Source organism: Chaetura pelagica, unplaced genomic scaffold, assembly GCF_000747805.2.
Source record: "Chaetura pelagica isolate M959 unplaced genomic scaffold, ChaPel_1.0 scaffold83, whole genome shotgun sequence".
Classification (NCBI taxonomy): domain Eukaryota; kingdom Metazoa; phylum Chordata; class Aves; order Apodiformes; family Apodidae; genus Chaetura; species Chaetura pelagica.
The window spans coordinates 6,626,147-6,652,027 of record NW_009952893.1 but is presented as its reverse complement, the minus strand read 5'-3'; the positions used below and the strand labels follow the sequence as shown (position 1 = coordinate 6,652,027).

The window sequence follows — 25,881 nt, the reverse complement described above, 5'->3', positions numbered from 1 at the left end:
AAGACTTTTACAAAGGCTTGTAGTGATAGGATGAGGGGTAATGGTTTCAAACTGAGGGTCAATTTAGATAGTTATCAGGAGGAAATTCTTTCCTGTGAGGGTGGTGAGACAGTTGAACAGGTTTCCCAGATGAGTTGTGGTTGCCCCATCCCTGTAATGTTCAAGGTCAGGTTGGACAGGGCTTTGAGCAACCTGGTCTGGTGGGAGGTGTTCCTGACCATGGCAAGGGGGTTGAAACTAGATGAACTTTAAGGTCCCTTCCAACCCTAACCATTCTATGATTCTATGATCTGCTTGCTAGAGCTGCTCAGCATTTTGAAATCGGAAGATCTCCTGTCTCAGGTAGGAAAAGGCTTGCAGGTCTTGTTGTCCTAACTTAGGCAAAAAGCAAGAAACTGAAACTGTAAGCTGCTCTCCACAGCTGTTTTATCAGTGGGGTATCAAGATGCACTTTTTCCCTCCAAGCTTGCTTTGAGTGTTCGTTTAGCCTATAGGCTAAAAGAGAAAGAAGAAAACTGGGTCCCTGAGAAAGGGTGGATCTTTCTTCTAGAGAACCAACCTGAGAAATTTTGACTGAAGTATGAAGCAGTAGCCAAAGCTGTGCTACCTCTAGATGCCAGAGGGCCTTTCCCATCATGCAGCCTTCCCAAGGTTTCTTGAGCTGAAGCTGGGCTGGAAGCAAGCCAGGTCCTAAGGCCCGCAAAGCAGCATGGACAGGACCATGGCTCCACACCTAAACATTCTGGAACATGTCTGTAACAAAACTGAATTCTAGGCCCATTTTCTGTTTTGTTTTGTTTTGTTTGTTTTTTTTCAAGTCAATGACAAGCCAGTTTAAAAAATGCAGTACCAAGGCTCCCCAAAATTGGGCTGCGGTGTCATGTCCCTTACTATGTTGCCTGGGCAATGTCTGCATTGTTAAATTTGTCCAGAAATGTGATTCTGAGAAAGACTTGGGGAGAGCTAGTATCCCAAGCAGAGGGCTGGCTGACAGCGATGTGAGATGGAGCAAAAGGACTGTCACCTGCAGCTTGAAACCTCCAGGGAAAGCATAGTTTCCGAATTTTTTTGTAAGTAAACAGGATCGCCTCAGAGAGACAGCTGACTCCATCTTCGGTTTCCCATGCAACACCTGCAGCTCCACAGATTTGGCTAAAGTTTGGGTCAAAAAAAGGCTAACATTAATATAATCAAAAGTAATGTAATGAATTTAACTGAGTGAATGGTTTCTAAACAGCCCAAGGTCTTTTGGGCTGTGGACTGCTGGGATTCTGGACATGAAAGATTGTCAGTCTTTTCCAGAAATGTCAGAGGGTGTTAGAAAGGATATTGAGCCTATTCTCACTGACAGTTTGATTGACCCTGTGTTCCCAGGGAGCCTAGAAAGTCTTCCATCTACCTGGAGACATTTCTAGTGCCCTCAAAAGTGCTTGAGGGCTTCGGCTCTGGTTCCCCATTTCCCACCAGGGAGCATGGGAGCAGTACTGAAGACTGTGGACCTAGCATTGCCCACTGTACAGCTGAACATAAAGAGCATGCAGGATTCACAGTTGGAAGAGAAATCTATCTGAATCAAATCCTGAGTATTCCCTTAACTCAGTATAGTCTTACTTTGTAAGAATATATCCAGTTCCTTAAGATGCACTTATATTCCCAGCTTTGCTCACAGTTTTCCAGAGTTCTGCCAGTTCCTCTCCACTGATCTGTTTCTTAGTTTGCATCTCTCAATACAGATATTTTTCTAGGCTGAAAGGATGTCCCCTCCCCCAACCCCACACCTTCTCACAAAACTTTAAAAAAAACCCCTGATGATAAAGGGCAGCTTGTTGGTTGTTCCCTCTCCGTTGGCAGGTAAAACAGCCTAGAGGAACGAGAGCTTTCTGCCCTCGTGCCAATGGAGGCACAGCCTCCCCTCCACTGGTGCCAGCCATGTCCAAGATTACAGAATAACAAAACAAGTGCCTCTAAAAAGCCTAGGAAAGGAGACACTCTGTGTAAATTCAGATAAAAGATTTCTTTACACTAGTTGCTTTGTGTGGTTGGGAGCACTGATGAGGTAGAGAAGCCATGGAAGATGTTTTCTTGCCTTTCAGCAGAACCAGCATCAATTGGCTGGGTTTAATACAGTACCACTTAAATAAATGCAAAACTGCTGTGAGCAGTAGAAAATTTCTCCCCACATGGTCAGATTTTACACAGAATAAAAAGTGTGGTTTGGATGCAGATTTAGGGGACAGAATGAGAGGAGGCAAGGCTGAGATCTGTGTGGAGTGCCTACGTGTGCTCATGCCTAGCACCTCTCTACAAACCCACGCTATAAGCTACAAGTACACTATATACTATAAGTTAATTTCACACTGAAGAAACTCAATAAAATATTGTCAGAAGCAACTGGTGTGTGCAGGAAAGGACTGATTAAAAACCTAAAATCTCTTTTTCATTCCTTACTTCTAGTCCACTCAGGTTTCAGCTGTTTCAAAGGACTTTACTAAAAGGAAATAAAACAAAACAAAAGCTCAGAAAAAAAACCCTGAGTAGCAATTTGAGCTTATGCTTTGTGTAAGTATTTTGCTTCATCTTTGATTCAAGGAACAAGCCTCTCAGTTCAGTAATAAAGCTTAGAGCTTACAAGTTATCACATGGTTTGTTCCTGTAACCCAGGCAGTTAGCTGAAGGATCCATCTCATCAAGCTGGTTTTATTATCCTGTTTTTCTGTTTATCTCCCAGTAGAGGAGCTTTTTCAAACTCATTGATACACTGTTAGCCATTGGGACACTGAGTACACAGGTGTTCTGAAAGACATGCAGTATTATGTTACAGAATAGCTCTAATGTGATATTTTGACTTTCGAGTCTGATTGCTTAAAAAAAAAAACCCAACACAAAAAAGAAGAAAAAGCAGCAATTGACTAAATTTCATTTGAGCTTTCCATTCAGTAAACAAACCAGAAGAATTTCTTAATCCTGTATGTTTCATTTTGAGACCTTATGTGTAATATCAAACAGATTAAATGAATTGCACCAGTCCCTGATTCAGCATATGCAGAGCTTTGCTGCTGAAGTTTCCCAGTCAATCCATCCTCTTCCCCCCAGTCATAAATAAAGTCAGGAGTGGAGGATTCCCTTCAAGAAAATTTATCTCTTTGACAGTCAAACAGGTGGCGAAGTCAATGCTAAGTCTCAAGAGAACTTGGTTGGTAAAAATGGCCTTGCAATAACTAACCAAATGATTTACAAGGGACTAAATTGCCAGATTAGGCCTTGATAAATTTTCAACTCTTGACTTCATTATTACCTTGTGGATCTGGATCTTACATCACCTCTAGGAATGCCTGGGATCAAATTAAAGTGGAAACACCTGGTTGAAAGTCAGTTCAAAATACAGATTTAAGAACTAAGAGGCTGTTTTCCTGTGCTGGATCAGCTTTTCATGCATGGTAGACAGATATAAAATTCTGTTTCTCTGTGTTTAAGCTTTGTTTTCAAATGCCAGTCTGCCTAGTGTATGTGTTTGCTAATAACCACTGTTCTTTGCAACCACACTCACTGCTTAGACAGCTACAGGTCTGAACTGTGAAGCAGATCTAGTAATTAAAAGAAGTGTCCAAGTGAGGCAAACTGCAAATGCAAAGACTTGGACCAGGCTGAAATCTGTGGTTTGATCTAACACTGTCTGACTATTTGGAAAGTAGGCAGAGGTATGAATGCAGCAAGGATTTGCGAAGAAGCAAGACAATCCAGTAGTTAAGATAACATGCAAACAATTTTTTCAGTAATGTGTGAGAGCCGAATAACAATTTTTACCAGGAATGTGTAGCCTGAACAGCTCAGTGAAACACTCAGACACAAAGCAGGCAGTGCCTGGAGACACAGTACCACTACACAGTGCTTTTTGAGGAAGGTCTCCTGCAAGCCTTTATGCTTTCCTCCACTTTGTTTCTCACTTGTCCTTCTTCAGCACTTGGGCTCAGCTGGGGAGCTGCAGCAGCTGCCTAAGCTCATGGCTGGGTTACTGTGAGCAGGGGGCTTCAGCACAGGCACAGGAGAGGAGAAGCCGTACAAGAGTAGGAGCCTTTTACAGGACACCAGGTAGAAAGTCAGCAAGTTTGTCTGGCCCAAACTATTGCCAGGCCATCTAATAAGAAGACCATTATTTATGGAGTAAAAGGTATTTTTTTTCAGTTTTATTTTGCTGCTGCAGTCACACAAGCAGTGACTATTTCAACAGAGAAAGCTTCAACCTCCCATTGAAGCCTACTAACTTAATGGGAGCCTGTCTGGATGGCATCAAGTGACAGATCTGGCCTAACAACCTTGATTCTTGAAAAGTAAGCCATTAAACCATGGTTGCCATGTGGAATGGCTTGCCTTGATCTGGAGCCATTCCTGAGTGTATTGCTGCATGAGGCTGTTAGCACTGGTGGGCATGACATGGTCTTCAGAGATGAGGGTACTGACAAGGCTGGGAAGTGCTTGTCTCCAGGATTTGGCAACCAATGCATTGCTTTGCTCTTTTTAAGGGGTGAGGTTCTTCCATGTGCAGTGGCTTTCTGTTTGGAAAAGCTGCATATGCAACTGGTCCCTATCTGGGGTGAAGTAAAAGGTGTTTGACAGAAAACAGCTTCCCACAGCGGCACTTCAGCTACCTGCAGACATCACTCCAGCTGAGATGTCAGAGATTCCTCACCATCCATGCACACTCCTGTTCACACACATACATTCTCACACACTCTTTTCTGCCAGGTGAAATGGTATCTGAAATGCCAGATCCAATAGCATCTGCCTATGGCCTGATGTTTCATTTTTCTAGGGCTTGAGATGCTTTCATAGGGCTGTAGGTGGACAGGGCTGTAGGCGGACAGTGCTGTACCATGGCTCATGAGGAAACTTCTTCAGCCTTGGAGCTACACCAGAAGTTTGGACTAGAAAAGTCACTGGTCTGCATGGGCCAGACTGCAAGGGGTAACTATCTCTCCTTTTCATTGTGGGCAATTGAAAATTCTCAGTACGGGCTGGGAGAGAAGCAAAAGCACGAAGATGATGGTGAATAACTTCCCTTTTGCCCTCCTGAGAATGACACAGCAGATGGGCAGCTCCGCATTGCCCACGTGTCTCGGTTCCTCTCTCCCCTGGGGTCAGACCCGTCACCTCTGGCAGGGACAGGAGGCAAGGACACAGCACCTCAACAGGTGAGAAACCTCAGAGTCCTGACCATGACACTGGAATTGTCTTCAGGGAGTGGGACACAAGGAAAAATTCCAGACAGTGACAGAACAGGAAGTTACAGCAGCTGTAGGAGCTGCGGTTAATGAATTTCCCGGTGGGGCTTTAGCTTTTGCTTTGCCTTGCTCCCTCTGGCCCAGACTGCCGTATTAGTTTCTCCGCTTCCCAGCCATCCTGGTCCCACAAGCTGTTTTGTGTAAGAATTTTCAAGGCAGCAGATTGTGTTATGAGTCCCCAGTGAGAGAATAATTTTAGGTTTGATTCCAAATATTTAGTAACAAAGGCTCGACTTCCCAAGGTGGATCCTAGGAACACTGACAGCATCTCCACATCTGACCATTCAGACATCAGGACAAAGGCAAAAATGAAAATAGGCATTTTTTGAGAAGACAAGAACCTTGGGTGCCACAAGCTCAAGGGTAACGGAATTTCATGTGCAATTTTGCCCCCTCAGTAAAAAGGGGCTGGCTTGGCTGACCTGATCATTTTTATTACATGCTCTAGGTCTTTGGAGGAGAACCTCCATAGGAGACTTCATATTTATAATACCAAAAAGCCAGAGAAAGCTCTTTAATCGAGACTGTGGGAGAACTTGTCTCCGAGTCTATTGTATTGTTAATTTCAGCTAAGATGGTGCATCTTTTTCCAGGAATGGAGAACCTGGGCACAAATTTTCTGCCAGTCCCTGTCCCAGTCCCAACCCCAACCTGGACTGGACAATGGCTTCGTGAAAGTTCCTACTGTTTTCTTTCAGTAATGGAGAAATTAGTTATTTCCTTGAGAAAACACCATCTCACCAACAGCTGTGGCTCAGAAGCACTCTGCCTATAAATAAGGTTTCCATATTAAAATATGGCTCAAATTATTTTTAAAACCTTACTCCCAAAGCTTATGACCTCTTCATAGACCTGGCACTACTGCAGAGAGCTTAGTTTGTTCCTCTCTCTAGCAAGGACACTAACACATCTTCTGATTGCTCCATTTGTTCTCATTTGCTACACAAAATAAAGAGCTGAAAGAAAGCTAGAACAGACTGAACTATCACTTGAACAACCTGCATTTTCAGAACAACCTTAGCATTCCTCAGAAACTCCCAGTTTAGCCCTGGGATGAACAAAGAGCCTTATTTTGCACATGCTAACAGATGATGTATTATGTGAGCCACGTGTTATTTTTAAATGTCAAAATTGTTAGTTAAACAACCAGAGAAGTGGTCACTTCTGTAAGTTCAGAATTAAAATATAGAGAGCAAGTGTTTAAATTATTGTTATTTCAAGTCTCTGCAAGCAGACAAAAGCTTGTATTTCTTATCAGGTTGTTTGGATTGTAGATCCAAGAAAGAGATGAGACAATCCATGTATCAATGTTTTTGCTGGACTGTTCTAGTTTATGATCACTCCATTGGAAGCCTTGGTCTCATCTGCCCCACACTTATTTCCCACCACTGTGAACACTTGCTGGACAAGAAGCTGGCAACCCTCAGCATGTCAAGCATTGCAGTTCACAGGCAAGCCCTGGGAAAGTGGAGGCCTTGAGGAAACACTGGTCCCTTGGAGCTGCATCTGCATCAGGGCTCCCACTGTTGCTACCAGAAGTGAGGTTGAACTGGCAGGAGTAACAAGACAAGAACTGGTGATGAAACCTCTGTGCAGACACCCATAAAATGATGAGCACTGACACTAGCTTGATTTTGGGATACCTTGAAGACCTTAATTTCACCCTCTCCTCTGATGATGCTGTTGACATGAAACTCCTTAACCTACAGGCCAGAGGCTTAACTAGGCAGGAGCTCCTTTGTAAAACAGCTGGAAAGGTCAATATTCCTGGCTCTTGGTGTCACAGGAAAACCTAATATTCTAATCACCCTAGCACGTTTCCACCTGCCCATTAACTACTGACGTATGTAAAGATTTAAGCTGTATTGAGTAAGGTTTGTTCCAAACAGTGGATCAAAATGTTATTTCCTGTTAAGAAAATGGAACAGGTTTAAGCTAAATTTGCTTACCTATAGCTTAAGTGGACATGTCCCAATCAAAGTTTGTAATTATTTACTAAGAGCTTGTTTAGATGTGACAGCTGATGTAGATGAGAGTATGACAGGCACTCAAAAGTCACTGGCTAGTCCAGAGTAAGTTCCTGTGCACAGAACATCTCTGGAGCATTGTTCTTGTTTTAGTTAGGCTGGAACAGTTTATGCTTAATGAGAACACGAGGGTACACACTCATCTGCACAAACAGAGGCACATGCTTAAGCATAATAACTTTTGAGCAGGGATGTGTGTAGACAAGGACTGATAGAGGAGCTCAGGACTATGGCTGCCAGCAGCTGTGATGAAAAGTCTGGGTGTCAGCACATGAGTGGGACGCTGGACATGCACACACTCTGCAACATAAGCTGTTAGCACAGGGTATGGAGGGATAGAACCCTAGAGTCACCTTAGCATCCCATTTTCCCCCCTTCTGCTAAAAAACCTGTCCCTGGGTACAGCTACTAGCTTTCCTAATGGCTCAGCTATTCCCTACAGCTCCCTACTACAGCAGCTTTTGTCGATAATTGAATTAGGAAAGAAAGGCTCCAGTTATCCCAGTACTTTAGACACTGGCACAGTTTGCAGAAACATTTTCAGTCAGAATAGGCTAATATTTTGAAGGCAGTTTGGTCAGCCTGCACCAACAAGGATGTGTTTAAAGATTTCATTTTTTTCAAAGCACGTTGCAGCTCCTCGGCTAAGAGCTACAATCGCCCTGTTTAGGAAAAGGGAAATAAACATCCTGTCAATTTAACTTACACACACACACACAAACACTTGATCCTGACTTCTGCACATTCATCATTTAGCTCAAAAGCTGCCTTTTTTTTTTTTTTTTTTTTTGTGGAAGAAATTAATTGTTTGTGTATTGTCAGTATTAAGCAGATAGATAAGCATGTCAGCTGGAATGTTACTTCTAAAGTTATTTTAAAATATTTGGGTTGTCCTCTTAAACTATGTTTAAATGAAATTAATATGAATTTCTTCGTTTCTTTGATGGCATGATGAAGTCATACTTTCTGTCATTACATAGATCAGCATTTAATGGCCAGACTGAAACATGACCAGCTAATAAAGGTACCAGTTTTTTGGGTTTAATGAAACTACATTTCTAACTTTGTCAGGGGCTGTCATGAGACTTCCCGGCTGTTTTTTTGCAAGGGAGGGGAGCAGCTGTGTGACTTAACACCTGGAATTTAGGGTTAGGAGCTTCATGTCAAAGTAAGCCTTAAATCAGGTGCCCTCATCCACTGCTTCTGCCTAGCCTCATTTCAGGGGCTGTGAGAAGACCTTTTATCTGTGATGGACAGTGTTAGTTTCTGTTCACAGGGTATGAACTTGGCAGTAATGGAAAAGCCCCAAAGGTTCTTGGAAAACCTGGGTTTAAAGCATAAATGCACAGAAACAGACTCTGAGGCTGAATACTTATCAGATTACTATTTGCTTTACATAATCTGGTTTTGTTGAACAAATGCTTAGGGCTCATCTACTCAAAGACATGTAGAAAAATTAGTAATCAAGTCCAGAGTTTAATGCATTTATTGCACAAGATGCACACTTTTAGAACTGTAGTGGTCCATAACTTAATCCTTCAATTTATGTGCATTCACTACACAGCTTTGCTTCCTCTGAATTTTCCCAGGTTGCTTCTGAAGACAAGGCTCACCAGTGCCTGTCTGCACACAAAAGTTATGACAGACTACAATGGTGTTTTAATGTAAAGAATAATGTTTGCTGCACAATTATTTTTTTGTTAAGAAGCAAAAGGGTATTGTTCCTGATAAGCCTACCTCACTTAGAGATCTTCTGCACACATCATTATGGTGTAAGCTAAAGTACACACTTACTGTGTGTTAACTCTACCATCCGAACAGGTCTAACAGGGTGTGGGGGAAAGAATTATTTGTACTATATTGGGCATCTAGCTTAGGTTCTCCAAGCTGCAATTGCTTTAATACATAAAATAACCAAGTACATGGTACAGGAAACCACTAGGACCAAAAGCAAAGATACTCAAAGCCTAGACTTGTCTCATCTCACTCCAATTACCTAATGTGTACACCCAATTTAGAAACCTGCCCACCCCAGATTGATTTTCAAGACTAGGGAATGGAAGAGAAGGGAGAGTCACTTTGAGAACACCACAGATTTTATAGATAAGCTTTTCCCTCCATACATCTCAGTTATAACAGGAGTGAAAGTCCAGATTTGCAGGCTCTTATTTAGCTATGAAAATTTAATGAGACTAATCCAGGCTTGACTACCCATTAGGACTGTCCATCTAGGAGTTTGGTATAGGACATATGAACTTGAATTACTCTATATTTCATCCCTACGTGGTCAAGCTTTTAAGAGATGCTAATTCAGTTTCACGGTATGCCTACTAATCAGGAGCCAATCACAGAATGGCTGAGGCAGGAAGGGACCTCTGGAGGTTAGTCATCTCATCCAATCTCCTGCTCAAGCAGGGTCATCCACAGCCTGTTGCTCAGGACTGTGTCCGGACAGCTTTTGACAGTGAATCCCAACCCTGTGTGCAAGGATAGTTCAGCTGGGGAGTTGTGGGGAGGGGGGAAGCAATCACAATTTTATAATGGTAGTTTCTCAGGTTCATTCCCCACCAGTTTGTAGCAACCCACAGCAGTGATAAAGTGCTTCCTGATGTTCAGAGGGAAATTTCTGTGTCTCAGTTTGTGCCCATTGCCTCTGGTCCTGTCACTGGGCACCAATGGGAAAGAGATGAAAGAAGTGAAATTGTCACAAATGGCATGTATAGTTCTATCACTTTAGTGAAATTGTATGCACACATTTGAAACAATTTTTCTCTGTTGCCCTCATTTGTATCCAGTCTACCTAAAGCCATTCTTAGATCTTAAAATCTATACCACCTCATGAAAACAAGAGTATTATTGAAATAAAATGAAGACCTGCCTTATGTGGACAGTGGGACTGTGAAGCTACAGCAGCAAATGCCTTTCTGCAGGGATTTTCATGCTTTTAATCTTAAGTGACATCTCTGCTGTGTTTTTGTGGGGTTTTTTGTGTGTTGAGAGTTGGACTGTGTGATCTCAGAGGTTCTTTCCAACCATGACAATTCCATGACTCTGAGATGGACCATGATCCTTCTGCAATGGTAATAAATTCAGAGAAATCAGGATAACAATGTATTTGGTAGTTAAAGCAGAACTTTACAAGCCCTGAAACTTGCTTTTTGAGTGTATAACCATTTTAAATTGTCATGATGCTTTATAGAAACTTGCTAGTAGTGGTCAGCTTATTTTTTTCTTTTCTATCAGGCTAATAATTGTCTTGAGTACAAATTTTTCAAATGCTGAAAGTTTCTTCTTAATCTGAGACAAGAATATAGTTCAGGACATTTTAGAATACCAAATGTGCCTTAAAATTATACTCTGTAATAGAATTAAATTTGCTGCACTTGCTCTTAGTGACTTCGCTGTAAGAGCACAGGACTTAATTTGGCCCTGGGGAAGTCATTAAGAGGCCTTTTCAAAAGAGCATGGAATTTGGAGTAAGGGTTAATGTAAACAATTTCTTCTACTTTAGACTAATTTCTAAACACTCGTAGTTAACAACACGATTATCCACATAGATACTTATTTCTTTTGTATGTATATGATATGTAGACATAACTGCAGCTGTACTGAAACTACATTTACTTTTTAATTTATTAAAACGGCATCCACACCAGATCATTTTTATGCAGATCTAAATGAAGCTCCACAGAAAACCAAAATGAATATTCTTCAGAAGATCTTTGACCAGTTATTCCATCAATGAGCATATAAAGTAGAGAAAACTGTCAGTTCCTAAGGCCCAATTTCACAGTACTTACTGAGTGACTTAAGAGATTACATCGTAAACCATATGGCTGACACAGTGGATATACGAACTGAGCAATAAATATTTGAACTGTGTTGATACTGAAGAGCTATGAAAGAGACACAAGTAGTTGGCATTAGTTTAGTTCTCAAAGAAGCACGGCAACCACTGTTTTAAGGAAAAGGTGGCTCACTTTAATAACCACAGGCATTGGTCACTATTTAACAAGACATTCTAAAAAAGTAATCACAATTTGTCCAATAGTAGTTTACAAGTGGATGGTATACATTAAGATACAGAGGTAGAAGTTCACTTTTACAATGCTTCACTAATACAGATTACCAAATTATTCAAGGCACAAAATTGTTTGCTTTACAAAAAATACTGTAAAAATGTCATTTGCTGTTCTACAATATGAGAGCAACTCAAAACAAATCTTTACACCCTTCTATACTCTGCACGTGGAGTTGCATCAGGCGTTATCCTATTTTTCCTTTGCTAATAATTGGCATATGACCAGAACTTACATAAACAGTTTGTATCTCAGCTGAGTTGCTTTGTCTTTTAGGCACAAGTCCAGTTACAGAAATTTAATACAACAGCTTCCTCGGGGGGTAGCAGAACTCTGTCGGAAGTGAGAATGAGGAGGAAGAAAAGAAACATACAGTCCATTATGTTAGATTGGACTCTGACATATAGAGAAAAACAGAACAGAGCATATTTCAAATCAAGTGACTTGAAAAAAGTCCATTTAAATCACTGACTGCATTCCTAGAAAACCAGATGCCCAGTACATTTGCTCTGAGAGTATCTGAGACATTCACTTGCCTTTGAATCGGCAGAGATTTACAAATTTATTTTTATCTTTGTTTAAATAGAACACACACGATTGCTACAAAAGAGAATTACACCACAGTTTGGCCATGTGTCCTTTAGAAAGCTTAGGTGAACAAGTGAAGAGATGCATTCAGAAACTGTCCTTGAATTTGGTAAAAGGTCATGAGCAGTAGCTTAAATCTCAAGATTTCCCTCCCCCGTCCAGAGTAACACAGGGAGTGACAAACAATTACTGAAACATTGCATTTTCTAATTGGAGACAGCTCTTACAAACCTTGGCAGGCTGAGGAAAAGATATCACACAGCACGTCCCTACAAGAAGTAGTGTGACTAATTTACTGTACATACAGTGATATTCTAAAGGACAATGGTGGCAGCTACATTGTAAATTCACTTCTCTTACCTATCACATTTTCCAAGTACTCTAGTCAGTTTTATTTACAGTATATAAAAAAACCATTGATTTTTAGAGTTCAACACACAGGTTTAGAGGACCCAAGAGAATGCCACAGTAAGATGTCGACATTTGCACCTGTTAGATGCAAGTGCACTTTGCAATTCAGTCATGTAACATTGTATTCACCTCTAAGTGTTAGTCCATCCAAAGCAGTGCTACATTCCATTTTTTGCTTCATTGTTGTTTGTAGCCTGTTTCCTTTGAGCAATGAAAGGGTACATACACTTGTCCGCTCCCAAAAACCGGTACATGCACACCACTGCTTCAAAGGGCAGAATGCTGTGAAAAACAGGTCACAACATTTTAGATGACAGCATAAAACAAATCCTTCACTTACACTATGTTCTTTCTTCCTTCAAAAGCAACATCATATATATACTGGAGAGGCTTCCTAAGAGATTTAAAGGATTTTTTATTTCACAGGAACATTTACAGAGAAAATTGAAATTTTAGATCCCCAAACATGCAGGCAAGCAAAGGAAGAAGAAGCAGCTATTTCTTCACATGCCTTCAGCTTAGACCAGATTTCCTGCTGCTTCTTCACAAGCAATGTGATAGCTTGTTTTAAAGGGGTGGGGGGTTGGGGGGAAAGGGCATCACAGAAGGCCTACTAAAAGCAAAGCATCTGCTCAAAGCCACATCAGCAGAGGTCATTAGATATTTAAGATATTCTTTAATGTGGGATTAGTGTTAGTTAATGCCATCCTTTGATCACCAGATGTCTAACAACCTTGACTTATATTCTAAACTAAATCATCCATCCTCAAAAAGAGTGGTCTGAAGTAAAGAGAGCAATTTCCTTTTTCCCCCCTCGAGATAAAATTCCAAGAGGTGACGATGTGATGGATACCTGGCTATAGACCCTCCCCTCCTTCCCACATCCACAAAATGTTACTTTTATTTCAAATACAGTACTCAGAGACTCTAGTGAAGGGTAGCTAAGATGCTGTTTCCTCAGCTCCTAGAAATATTGGCTGACACTCATTCAGTGGAAAGCAATGCACAGAATCTAGCCATTAGGAATAACGGCCACTGAAGCACTGAGAAGTAAGTGTCACTGGTACAGGTGTCCTTGCCACTAGTACTGCTTGTGCAGTAGCCAGTGGAGGGCCTTTGATCTAAGTGCTGCTGCCTGGGGCACAGATTATGCAGAAGCTTTGATCTCCCTGTTGTAAGTTAAGGTGAACACAAAACAACCCAAGGGGCCTTTGATGTGACTGTTGCTGTATAAGGCATTACTTGTGCAGATAGTAGTGAAGCACCCTCTGAGTTTCTGGTTGAAGAAGCTAGTTCTTAAAGATGCTGACAGTGGCCTTGATTTGTTGGCAGAAGAGACAGTAACAGGTGAGATGTGAAGGCTCCTCAAGTCTTTGGCAAGCCTGTCCACCATGAGAGAGTTGAGGCAGAGGAGAACCACTGCCTTGCAAGTGGAATAAAAATCACTAAGGTTCTCAGTTTCAACCATCCCTTGCAGAATTAAAATACGACAATGTTGTATTTTAAAGGCTCCTACTACACACTACAGATTTAAAAAAAAAAACACCAACCACAACACAAACAGCTGTGAAGCTGTTCTCTATAAACCAGAACTCAAGTGATGTTGTATCAGTGGAATTGAGCCAACTTCTGTATTACTCTGTATCATTGTAATGTCATCCTGATTACAGATGAAACAGAATTCCCATCAAAAGCTATCCTGTGTTAGACAGGACAAAGGAGGTAATTAATTTAAATAGCCCTTCCTCCAAACTTAGACTCTGAAAATTGGTTCTCAATGTATAGATTTTCAGTTTAGCTACCCTATCTGTGCAAGTTCTAGAGAATCTGCATGCAGGGCCTCCTACACACTGGTTTTAGAGACAAATAGACATTCCTTGCTGGAAGCTGCCTCATGCCCCATTCCTAAGGAGGAACACAAACAATGGAAACAAAAGTCTATTAAATAAAAAAAAATAAAATCTAAGGAAGATGGAAGACACCAGAATAGTAAAACAAAGATGTACAATACACAGGATCTCAGTTTTATGCAGCTTCCCAAACAAGAAACCTACACTCATGAATGCCAAAAATAGAGACTTATGAATTCTAACAAAACAGCACCTATGGGCTGTGTAGGTAAGAGTGTGTTTATGTCCAGAAAGTGGACATGCTCGTGTATTTTACTAATATTCTGTAGATTGCACTGCCAATGAACTGGCATTTCAGCTTTTACCTTTTCATGAAGGTAACCATATACATGAGGCGAGGTGTGCAGATCATTGGCTGGTCTGTAAGAATAGCTCTCATTGCCTGCTTCACACAATATTCTGGCTTCAAGGGTGGAAGTAAAGACTCAATTTCTTTTCTGAAACATATGATTAAGACAGATTAATAAGATACATAAAGGACTGCAGACCTCAGTGAAAAGTTTATTAACTCACTTCTTTGGAATGCCTCAGCAAGGAGACTTCTTTTTTTATATTTAGTGTTTAGTTACAGAGCCTGTAGCTCAAAACTTGTGCTGCCTAGCACAAAAGGACAGAAGATACCCAATGAATTCAGAAAGCCTCTTTTCTGAATGTAACAATAACATATATTACAGCAGAAGTAATACTAATATTTTTATGGTAAAAGTTTAGTTACCTTCTAGTACTTTTATGACACTACAAACATAGGGCAGAAGGAGAATTTTATTTACCTGATCCTGCACCCTCTGAACATTCCTGTATCTACGAGATAAGGACAGACTAAAGTTGTTTTGATCCCGTCCTTTTCAGCAGCCTTCAATTCATGGCTCAAAGACTCATGGAAACCTACAGCTCCAAATTTGCTGGCGCAATAATCCTGTGTTGGCAACGAACAAGACAAAAAAAGACAACTTAAAAAGGACAGACATGAATCATGTTCAAAGCCAAAGCATATCTGAGGCCATTCTGCACAGATTTTCAAAGCAACAACAAAAGACATTCACTGCATCATATCATCTCATTTATCACTTTACTTTTAAGGAAATTAGCACAGACCCATGAAAGCAGGAAAGCTGACTGTAGGAGGATATTACCTTGGCTTCAAGTCTTTAAATCAGGCAGGCTCACATGGCAAGTTACTCCAGTTACCCGTTTGCTTAATATTAAGTGTTACAAAAAAAGGACTGAGATACCCAATACTACCTTGGGTCAGATTTGAAAAAGCCTGGAGAGTTGGCAAGGCATAGGTGTAAAAATCTTAAATGCTTTATTTTTAAGGTTAGTTTTAAGAGGAGATATAATGGAGATTTAAGTACATATTTAATTTTCAGAAGAAGATACAGCTTGTATAACTCTTGAAAACGCTAAATTCAGCAACATTAAAGGATTGCATAGACAGCCGTAGCATTCAAGTTTTCTGTTGGATGTGTCCACCTCTGCTGGTGGTCACACCCACAACCTAAGAAATTATTTGTATTTTTCTCAAGACAGTAAATACTCTAAAAAGCATTAAGTTACACCAGCTTAATTAATTTCTGTTACAGAACACTGCAGTCTAAGGCCCTGGATTGAGCCTTACCTATTCGCAAAGAAGCCTGTGCATATAGGGGATGGCCACTATTCCATTAGACACATGAATTAACTTTCAGGAAGCAAGTGCCTTTTGTTCCCACTTGTGCTTGTGTTAATGACCCAAAAAGCAGTATAATAGGCTCTAGTCCTAATCTAGTTTTATGTACCAAACAAGTCTCCCAAACTGGTGTTCTCAAATGACTGATAGCAACTTGGCAACCTAATGGTTATAACTAGGAGCCTAGTAAAGCAGGTGAGATGTGCATTCTGGAGGGAAGGCTGGCAGCCATTTTCTCACAGAAAAGGAAAACAGAAACCATTACTTTCAAAAATCCTTGCCTTTGGCTTCAAGCTAAGCACTGAAGATCTTGACACAAGCAGGGAGGTGGGCACCTTACAGGCTCCTAAATTTATCAGGTAATTCAAAGATGATTTAGCATTCTGAAGTCTCTAGCTTTCATTCTAAGTGGAAAGTCTCCCTGGAAAGTAGGTGAATACAGTGGCTGACCAAGTCCTACGGATCTGACTCACAGGGAGCCATGTGTTGATATAGTACTCAGCATCATAGCTTTCAAGTACCTCTGAAAATCTGACTTTATTTTCTGTAGCTTATCCTAAGCAAAAAGTGCCCGATTTATTGTTAACTATAGTTTAACAAACCTCCACTCCAGCGGTACTGAACAATCCCAGAGAACTTGCAACTGTCACAATGTGTCCATGATTCATTTCCAACATCTTGGGAAGGAATGCTTTAGTGGTCTATAAAGCAAAAAATAAAACAAACAATATACACAAAAGAACCACACTCTGAACGTATTACATTGATAAGTGTTCAAAACCTCTATCTCAGGTTATTATCAAGAATTTAGAAGTAAGATCACTGTACGGGTTTTAAACTTCTAAGTTTGTCAAAAATGCCAAGAGAAAAATCTACAGCTTGTTTGTGAATTCAGCAAGGCAGCAAGAATTGTATCTCCAGAAACCCTAAGGTTAAAGGATCAATTGAGCTCAGACATGTTTATTTTTTTGCAAGAGACTAGTTATCAGAAAGAGATAATTTTACCCTAAAATGGAAGTAATTTTTTTTAAGACAGAAAAAGGAATGCAAAGTGTTTAATTACATCATCTAGCACATGTGTGTTAAGACCACTGCTGATTATCAGTTCTAATTATTGACATTGTGTTTTGCAATTTAGATACCGTTATTTAATCCAACTAACTTATGATCTTGGACATTTAACATTAAAAAGAAATACTGGAAGCAGAACTTTTGCTGATGTTACTTTTTATATCTAAAATACCATAAACATCTATCAGCCTAAATCACTTTCCATCTTTATTAGTAATCATAAACATTGCTCTAACTAAAAAGACATTTCTATTATCAATTGGTAATAATAAGAGTTTCAACATAAACAAAAACAAAACTCAAGATGAAATTTTAATTTTAACCTCCAGTTCTTATGCTTTGATTAGAACAAAGTTTGCTTCTGTTTAAAAACCAAAGTCAGATTTAACACCTTTAAAAAAATAAGTTTTAAGCAATACATTGAATACATTCACTCAGCCTCTGCTAGTGTACCTATGTCATACCTGTTTTCTGAAGTTGACTCAACACTTTTTAAAATAAGTTAAGCAGAGCACTGTGTATGCAAAATAAATAAATAAATAAAGTTATAAAATGGTATGGGTAGTCACGATTTACTTCAGCTTCCAGGTTGCCAGTGTACTATATGAGATCACTTTCAAATTGCCAGAGAACTTCAGACAATGTTTTTTAATAATAAACATGCCTAGTTAATATATAAATCTATTCATGACAGAGCTATTATTCTATTGTAATTCACTCGGTACTGTGAATGCTTAATCCTCCAGAAACCTGGTCTTCCCACATCATTTGGATCCAAACTCAGAGCATGCAAATGCCCCATAAGTATTTGCTACTTGCTTAATTGTTGGTCTGAGTTGTGTCAGCTGCAATCTTAAAAAGATGTCCAAGCTACAGCTGAATCCATGTAATTCCATTCTTATGCTGTCTGCATTTTCCAATCACAGACGTCAGGACAGTTTTACTCTAATGATTTTCACATGTTCCTGTACAACATTTTTGCCTGCAGGTGTTAAATGACTAATCCAGACCTCCTAACACCACACAAAAGAGTGTTTTCACTGGACAGCTGGCAGATGATAGAAGATTAACAGACCTCCTGACTCCTTGCCTTTTCTACTGTTGATTCATACAACTCCTAGATTCTGTCATAACTGCATAACAAAGCTAATTATATAAAAAAAATACTCTGAGAGCAAGCTGCGTTGCATTTGTTTCTTTCCTCATGGCACGGATCTCTAAACCTCTTACACAGAGCCTTGGACAAGAATTTAGTTTGCTGTTAAACTAATCTGTGCCAGGCACACAAAGTTTCAGCCTCTCTTTCCATGTTGCATGGCAACAAAGCCTAGTCATCACAGGCCTGAAAAGGTAAGAGGTTTCACTTGGACAGCACTGAAGTTTTACAGTGTGTTATATCTACAGCCTAACACACCCCAACACCGATGGTGTGTACACTAGCCCTGATCTTCCACACCATCCCTGTAAGAGATCCATGCTCCCAACTGAGTCCTGCTAACAATTTACTCCCCTCCAGAGCATTAGTCAGCTCCGTCAGCAGTTTCCACTTATGTCTCAGTTATCTATCCACATCACATTGGAATGACTGATTGCCACCTCGTCTTGCCAGAAGGCTTGATAAAGCAGACTGAAGCTCTGGCTGCAAACCACAGCAACTAAAGAAATGAAGAGACACTCGACTTGGAGTTTTTCTTGGGGGAGAGACAGAAGGGAAAGAAGCAGTAATAGTTTTGGGTTTTTTCACCCCCCCTATCACTTTTAAGGCATTAATAACTGTTTTCTTCCAAGAGATAAACAACAGGCTAGTGCACTAAGATTTGTTGGACTGGCTTTTCTATTATCTTTACTATGACACTGGGGATTTATTTTTTTTGGTATTGAATATGATGAACTATAAAAATGTTCACAAATGTCTATATTAATCTATGGCTGAAGAATAGGAGAATTTTCACAGGCATGTACACAGACATGGGAAATAACTAGAGCAACTGCAAAGCAGTAAATTTCAGAAAGTCCACTCAACCATGCTACACTCCTTCAAAGCATGAAGATTACAAAGACTGAGTTTTCAGAGCTTGTGGCTAAAGTAACCCATTATCAACCAAGAAGAAATTGGCACATGATGAATAAACCCTGTTCAGGATACTTTCGGGTGACATCTTCAGCAATTCAAGTGTAGCCGGAACAACTCCCAGCAGCAGAACCACAGTCACTTCACGTAAGTCATCTCTTAAAAAAGGCCATTTAGGGCCACAATGAAAAAAGCACAACTACTCTGCTCTGAAGACAATTAGCAATTCATGGAAATCTTTGCATGAGATCTCAGTGTTCTGAAACAATCTGTTTGTGGCAGGCCTCTGTGCTTATCATGCGACATTATCCTGCAAATCCATTTAAAACCTGAACCTGACACAGCCTATAAAGACAGCACAACTATCATAGGTACAAAACTTAGCAGTCAACTATCAGTCTCAGTGAAATGGATGACAGAGAAAGTCATCTCAGTTGCTGCCATCCTCAAGCCATCTGCTACAGCTGGGAGTTAGAACTTGAAAACAAGCACTGTCAGAGGCAGACACACCCTATGGGGGGACGCATTTCCAGTCTCAGAGTAAAAGCTTGCCCACTGCTCCTCCCAGCCTCCTCTTGCTGGGAAAAACAATCCCAAAGTGAAGTTATTCTCTTTCGTGGCATAAGCATTCCCCAAATAAATCAGTGTTCTTACTGAGCCTTTGGCACAGCCCACTTCCTTGATCAAAGCAGCTTCCTCCATACTCTGATCCCCAGTTTTTCTGCCTGTTACATAAACCAGATCAACCTAGTTTCTTGTTTCTAGTTTATTTCAGCTTCAGCTACATCTGCCTACCAGACCTGAAGTCTTCTATGTTCTTGTGCTGCTGAGAAACTAGTTGAGGGTTCAACTGGTTCAGGAGCAAGATGCCTCTTGGGTGGCCATCCCATCTGGAGTTGAATCTGAACAGGTAGCACAGCCCACATTAGTCTTCTGAGGTGATGCATGGACATGCTAATCCTCATTAAAAAAAAAAAAGTATTAGAAGATACCAAGCAGGAAATGTGGTATTGTCCATGGCATTAGGGGTCATGAACCAGGCCCCCAAAATAATTCAAATCAACTCAAGTGATTTAATTGAACTATCTGCCTTCTGGTTTGATCCTTTAGGTTTCAGTTTTACCTCTCACAGCTGCAGAGGAAGATACTTAACCAAAACATTTAAGTACTGAAGTCAGAGCTGGGTCTTTTGTTAATGACAAACATAACACACTTTTTTCAACGCTGAGGAAAAACCACTAAGTAAAATATGGTGGATGAAATGAATTGTGTGATGCATCATGGTAAGAAATCAGGGAAGTTACGCAGTGCTCAACATCAAGAAAAGTAAGTTAAGCCACCTCTTCACTCAGAAATAGCTTTTTCTTTTTAGAAAAAAAAACACAACAAAACAAACCAAAACTCAAAAGCATAGTAGAAACATGAGCTTTCTAACCTGCAATATAGTTCAGATACAGCAGCTAGGTAGACTAAAAAGAACATATTAAGCTGTTCTGAACAGACAGTAGAGATAGCTTTTCAAGCTACTTTTATCTTTGACTTTTTTAGAACATAGAGATTAGTTCCTAATCTTCTAAGCATTTTTTTCTATGCTTCTGAATATACCAGTAAAACCAAACTATTCCCAATAGCAGTAACCAAACATCTATTTCATGTGCACACAGCTTTAATGACTTATTTCTCACAAGTGTGAAACTGAACAAGCATTTACATGTCACTTCATAGCTTTCGTAATCTGTTCTCAACATTTTGGTTTACGGCAAATTAACTTCTAACAGTCTAGCACTTCTTCCCTCTCCTTCCCCAAATTCTTTAGTTCCATTCTTAATGAAACAAAACTGAAAAGATTGTGCAACACAAAGAGCAGCACAGCTGCAATGTCAAGACAAATTAATCTAAATACACCAAATAAGAATATGAAGAAATACTGTGTTTGGGAAAGTGATTTTTTTAATTAAATTTTGGATTAATTATTCTTAAAGTAGAAAACAAGCATCCACAGAAAACAATGTTAGCTGTATGCAGCTCAAGACAATGGATACTGAATGCAGAAAGCACAAAGTGGAAAAGTACATGCCACCTCGTATTTAGAGAGTTGTCTTTATAACAAAGAAAGAAATAAAGCAGGTGCCAACACATAAGGCACTTCAAGTTTCCATTTTTCAATACCTTTTTTCATATTTTCTGCCTTCCATCAATGATCAACAACCCTTTTAAACTATTTTGATGCTATGATCAAGCCACTTTACTGCAAGGCAGAAATTCCTTCATGCCAAAGGAATAATTCATTTTGCATGCAATCCCTTCAGGTAAGAAGAATGGATCACGGCTATTTTTCTGGACTGATCAAAACAGGTGAGTTTTTATATCGCCATAGTTATCAACAGTGGTGTACTGATATAACAGATAAGACATCTCCTCCCAAGTCACAGTTATTCTTGACTGCCGGGACAGCTGCAGAGAGGTACAAACGAGGGCAACATTTGGGTAAACGGGATGTTTTGTCTTCATGTTAAACATTATTCAGCCATACCCAAGAAGCAAAAATGAGTGTGATTAGCCAACGACTCATCCAGATGACTCTGGAAACTGAGATGCCAGGAGTCTGTGGCAGGACTGTGGCAGTCTTGCCTTATAAAAGGTTTGTCCAAACCAGGCAGCACTTCGGAACTACTGCATGGTAAAAGGCAAAAAGAGGTGCCTAAAAGGCAGAAAAACCCCATGGCAGGCTTGTCAGTAAATAGACTGAAGTTATTTTCAGCTACAACCATACGGCCAAGCTTATTTCAGAAGATAACCACTTTAAATACATTTTATAAACACGGGGTAAAACTTCACTTACAGGATCATAGTGAAAGTCATTTAGAAGAGGCCTTTAAAGTATAATCTAGAACTCTGTAACTCTCAAAGGAGAATTTATTCAAATTAGAGGCTGTAATATCCAAAATGCCTTCTCATAAAGCATGAAGTTACAAGCCTAGATTTAACTATTTGTTTTCCTTGTAGCTTTTTTATTTGGTTCCAATGAGAACTGTAATTGCTTGTCATTTACACTATCATCTCAATTCTTTTTCCCACATTATCTCCACAGCCTTCCTAAAATCCATTATACAAGCATCCCTGAAATAATAGGTTAAGATGAGATTAGTAACTGTGCTAAGACTACATGAAAATACCAAGTCTTGACGAACAGTAAAGAGACTGCACAGCACAAAGGACACGGGTCTGACAGTAACAGGCTGAATATAGAAGCTAGACAGAAGTCTACAACTACTGTTGACCTTGCTAACATGAGGGACCAAAGCTGTGATTTGAAGGAGCTCAGATGTCTCTCAACTGTTTTCAAGAAGTGCTGGGCCCCTTCTGGGTAATTAGCCACTGTCTAAGTAAATATTTGAATAGCTGTGGAAATCAGTGCTATTTTTGATCTTCAGTTTCTTTCTCAAGAAACAATAATGAAAAATACACCAGAATTACCCAGTCCTCCTAAAGTCATGAATAAATTGAACTCACAAATTTCTCTGGACTGTTGATGGGTCTACCCAGATCCTTTCAGAGCAAAAAGGATCATGATGTCCTCAAGCCAAGCTTCCAAAGACAGCTGTATTAAAAGCACGAAACTATTCAAGGACTGCCCTCAAGTGTGCCTTGAACAGGCCTTGCATTCAAAACAAAGATAGACCTTCCAATATTTCAGTTCTGAAGGAGCCCGTTAGTCATTTAGCTCCTGGCAGGCAACACAACCTTCAATTTCTCACTAAAGCTTTATTTGTCCTTCACATAAAACCCCACTGTTTTGGGGCCATGGGGATTCCTTTAATATGGAACTGCAACAGCAGTTAATGCTTAACATACATGCACAGTAATAATGTTACAGTTGCCTTGCAACCAGAAGCTCATGAAAGAACAAGATAAACTATAACCATGATGAGTAACAAGGAAGCAAAGCCAGACACAACCCAATAGTGTGGATATCCTACATTTGCAGACAGTTCAGGTTAAAAAGAGAAGCTAATAAAAAGTGAATACCCTCAAGAATTAAGTCACAATGAAAAGCAACAACAATTAAGTTAAAACTGTATTTTATTAACAGAGAAATAAGCATCTTTCTTTCCTCTCTCCAACTCTCCAAGAAATACCGCTTTGAAGTATATGAAGTCTTAGCTTAGTAAAAAGATAAGCTATTACTTGAAACACTGGTTTTTACTTCTTTATTAATTTATGTTAGTAAACAACATTCCTGGTTTTTGCACCCTCATGACCAATCTATACACAGAAAAATCCTGCTTCTCAACAGACATATCAGCTGAGAAGCACCAAAGTCGCACAAAATGAAATTAAATGTTATTTACTGAAGTAAGTGGGTTAGTAGCAACAAACATCTGACATGCCATTTGCTAAAGTATGCTACAGTCCATATTTACATTACTACCGTATTTAGCATTTGTAGTATTTAGCATCTAGTTAAAAATTTCTTCAATTTTCAAAGCAAATAGTTACCACTATTTCCTATGAATGGTTCAGTTATTCCAGTGGTTCCTCTTACGTGGAGTCAACTCATGTTGAGTATATCAGAAGAAAGCTGAAACTGAATTAAGTAGTTTCCTTAACCAGAACTTAGTGCCACAAAGCTGTTTACAATGGGCAGACAGTAAAGATAAGATAAGTAATGCTGTTAAAAAATTCACAGGAAGCTAATACCACTAGTTATCTCTCAAACATTAATCATTGATTTCCACTCTTTACTACTAGAACTAATTATGCCATGCCTAGGCTGACTGAACATTGCCTGGCTAAACTGCCTTTTGTACAGTTTGTTAACAAGGCTTAGTTGAAAAAGGTTGTGCCTACAGAGAGTGGGATATGAAAAGTGCCTAGGAAAGGAGATTGCAACAGAAACTTCTGTTAGTGTTGCCTTATCATGTCACTACATTGTCTCCCCCTTCCATTTCTTTCAAGAGCTTAATTTCCTGTGAACTTATCCCAAATTGGGTAACCACGACAGAAGTAGAAAACAGATTAACTCTCCCTCTGTTCTGAAGTGTAGGTTAAGTACTCAAGAATGCTACCTAAGTGAGACAATTATTTTTTCAGAAACTTTTTTAGAGTCGAGATGAAAAGGGTATCATCACGTAAGGTTTACAGCAGTCCGCTGCTAATCAAACTCCCAGCTCTCTCACATAAAGCTTTTTCTGCATTCCCTGCCATTGCATCACTCTAGATTTTGAGTGCAACTTTACAATCAGGGCAGAGGTTTTGGTAAACAGAACACAGCCAGTGGTGGCCCTGACTTCTTCTTAGTAACATTTCACTTCTGTTAGGAGAAGCTACTACTTCATGTTTTCTGGGCATGAAGTAGTTCAGGTATTCAAGCTGAACTACCCTTGTTATTTCTGTATCAGCAAGTGGAAGTTAGACCTTTTATGTTATCGGTATGCAGGCTCCATGTTTCTGCTCTTGAAAACTTTTATATTATTTCTTCCTAAGAATCAGATTTTAGCTTTACATGCTTTCAAAATTATTCCCAGGATCAAATGTAAGGCTTGGCCCATAAAGCACCTTATCTTCATAATGACTATAAGCCACCAAACATTTCTGTGGAAGCATCTAGCTACCTTTAATGGGCTTGCCTGTATACATACACACAGGCACACCAACTTGTCTACTTCCATTTGTACTTGCAGATATTGCTTTGTTGATGTAGAACTGCTTCAAATACATGAAGCAGTCTAGATATATATATATATGTATATCACTAATTTATACCTCTTCCCTCCAGTTTTTGCAACTCTTCAATTTCATATGGCTATGAAAAATTAAGCACATTCTCAGAGGTTGCCCAGAAAGGCTGTGGAATTCTCCATCCTTGGAAGTTCAAAAGCTGTTTGAACACAGTCCTGGGCCACTGGCTCCAGGTGGTCCTACTTGAGCAGGAGGGTTGGACCTCAGCCTCCAGAGATCTCTTCCAACCTCAACCACTTCATCAAGTATATCAACTCTCTGCTCAATAGCCCATTGTTTTTCCTCTTACAGAAGAGTAAGATCATAAGCCAGCAACCTTGCACTCTTTGTCCCTAAGTTAACTGCAGGTTTACCAACACAGAATTTTAAAAGGATGCCAATTCTACCATCTCTCTCCTGTATCTCCCCTATAGGAGCTCTTGCCTGTAATAAATCACCCTGCTCTGTCCAAAACAGTATCTGTTCTACTTGCATTTCTCCTTCTCCTTTGATCTCCAGTCCTTTCAGCTGAAGAGAGGGTCCAATGAAGCAAACCAGCCAGATAAAATTATTGTGGAATTAACATATCTTCAGGTGAGTCCAGAACACACACATCCTACAGTGTTTTCAAAACCCAATTACGACCCACTGTCCATTAGATGCCTTCCAGTAACTACACTCCCTTAACAGCTTCTTAAGGTATTCCGAGCCCTCACGGACATTTCTGCCTGCTTTGAATTTTAACAGCATTTAAAGCTTCAACAAAGCAATCATATTTGATTCTCACCAGCTAGCAATGAACAGGGTGAAAGTGTTTTAAGCAGTGTTAAGCAGTGCAGAATATAAGTTGCCAATGACGTTTCTTGTGAATTTCAAATGCCAAACTAATCTAAAAGCTGAAAAGGATTAGTAGTAGGTAGGATGGCATGGTAAGAGGGCTGTTGGAGGCCCAGCTACGTGTTTAGTTTGCCTTACACTGCAAAACAAGCAAGATACAAGTCTAGACTGAAGTGAAACTTGGGAACAAATGTATATGTGCAGACTTCTCCAGCCAG

At 39.9% G+C, this 25,881-nt stretch overlaps 1 protein-coding gene across 1 annotated transcript in view; it reads right to left on the bottom strand.

Annotated features, from left to right (window-relative positions):
- Window positions 1–11,264: 11,264 nt before the first annotated feature.
- RDH10 (retinol dehydrogenase 10 (all-trans)) overlaps window positions 11,265–25,881 on the bottom strand; it is a gene marked incomplete at its 5' end in the record, with an annotated part of 24,973 nt that continues 10,356 nt past the window's right edge. The window contains 4 exons of the mRNA XM_009995571.1: window positions 11,265–12,666; window positions 14,600–14,731; window positions 15,065–15,210; window positions 16,566–16,664. Of these exons, the coding sequence (XP_009993873.1) occupies window positions 12,543–12,666; window positions 14,600–14,731; window positions 15,065–15,210; window positions 16,566–16,664 (501 nt within the window). The remainder of the gene's footprint in view (window positions 12,667–14,599; window positions 14,732–15,064; window positions 15,211–16,565; window positions 16,665–25,881) is intronic.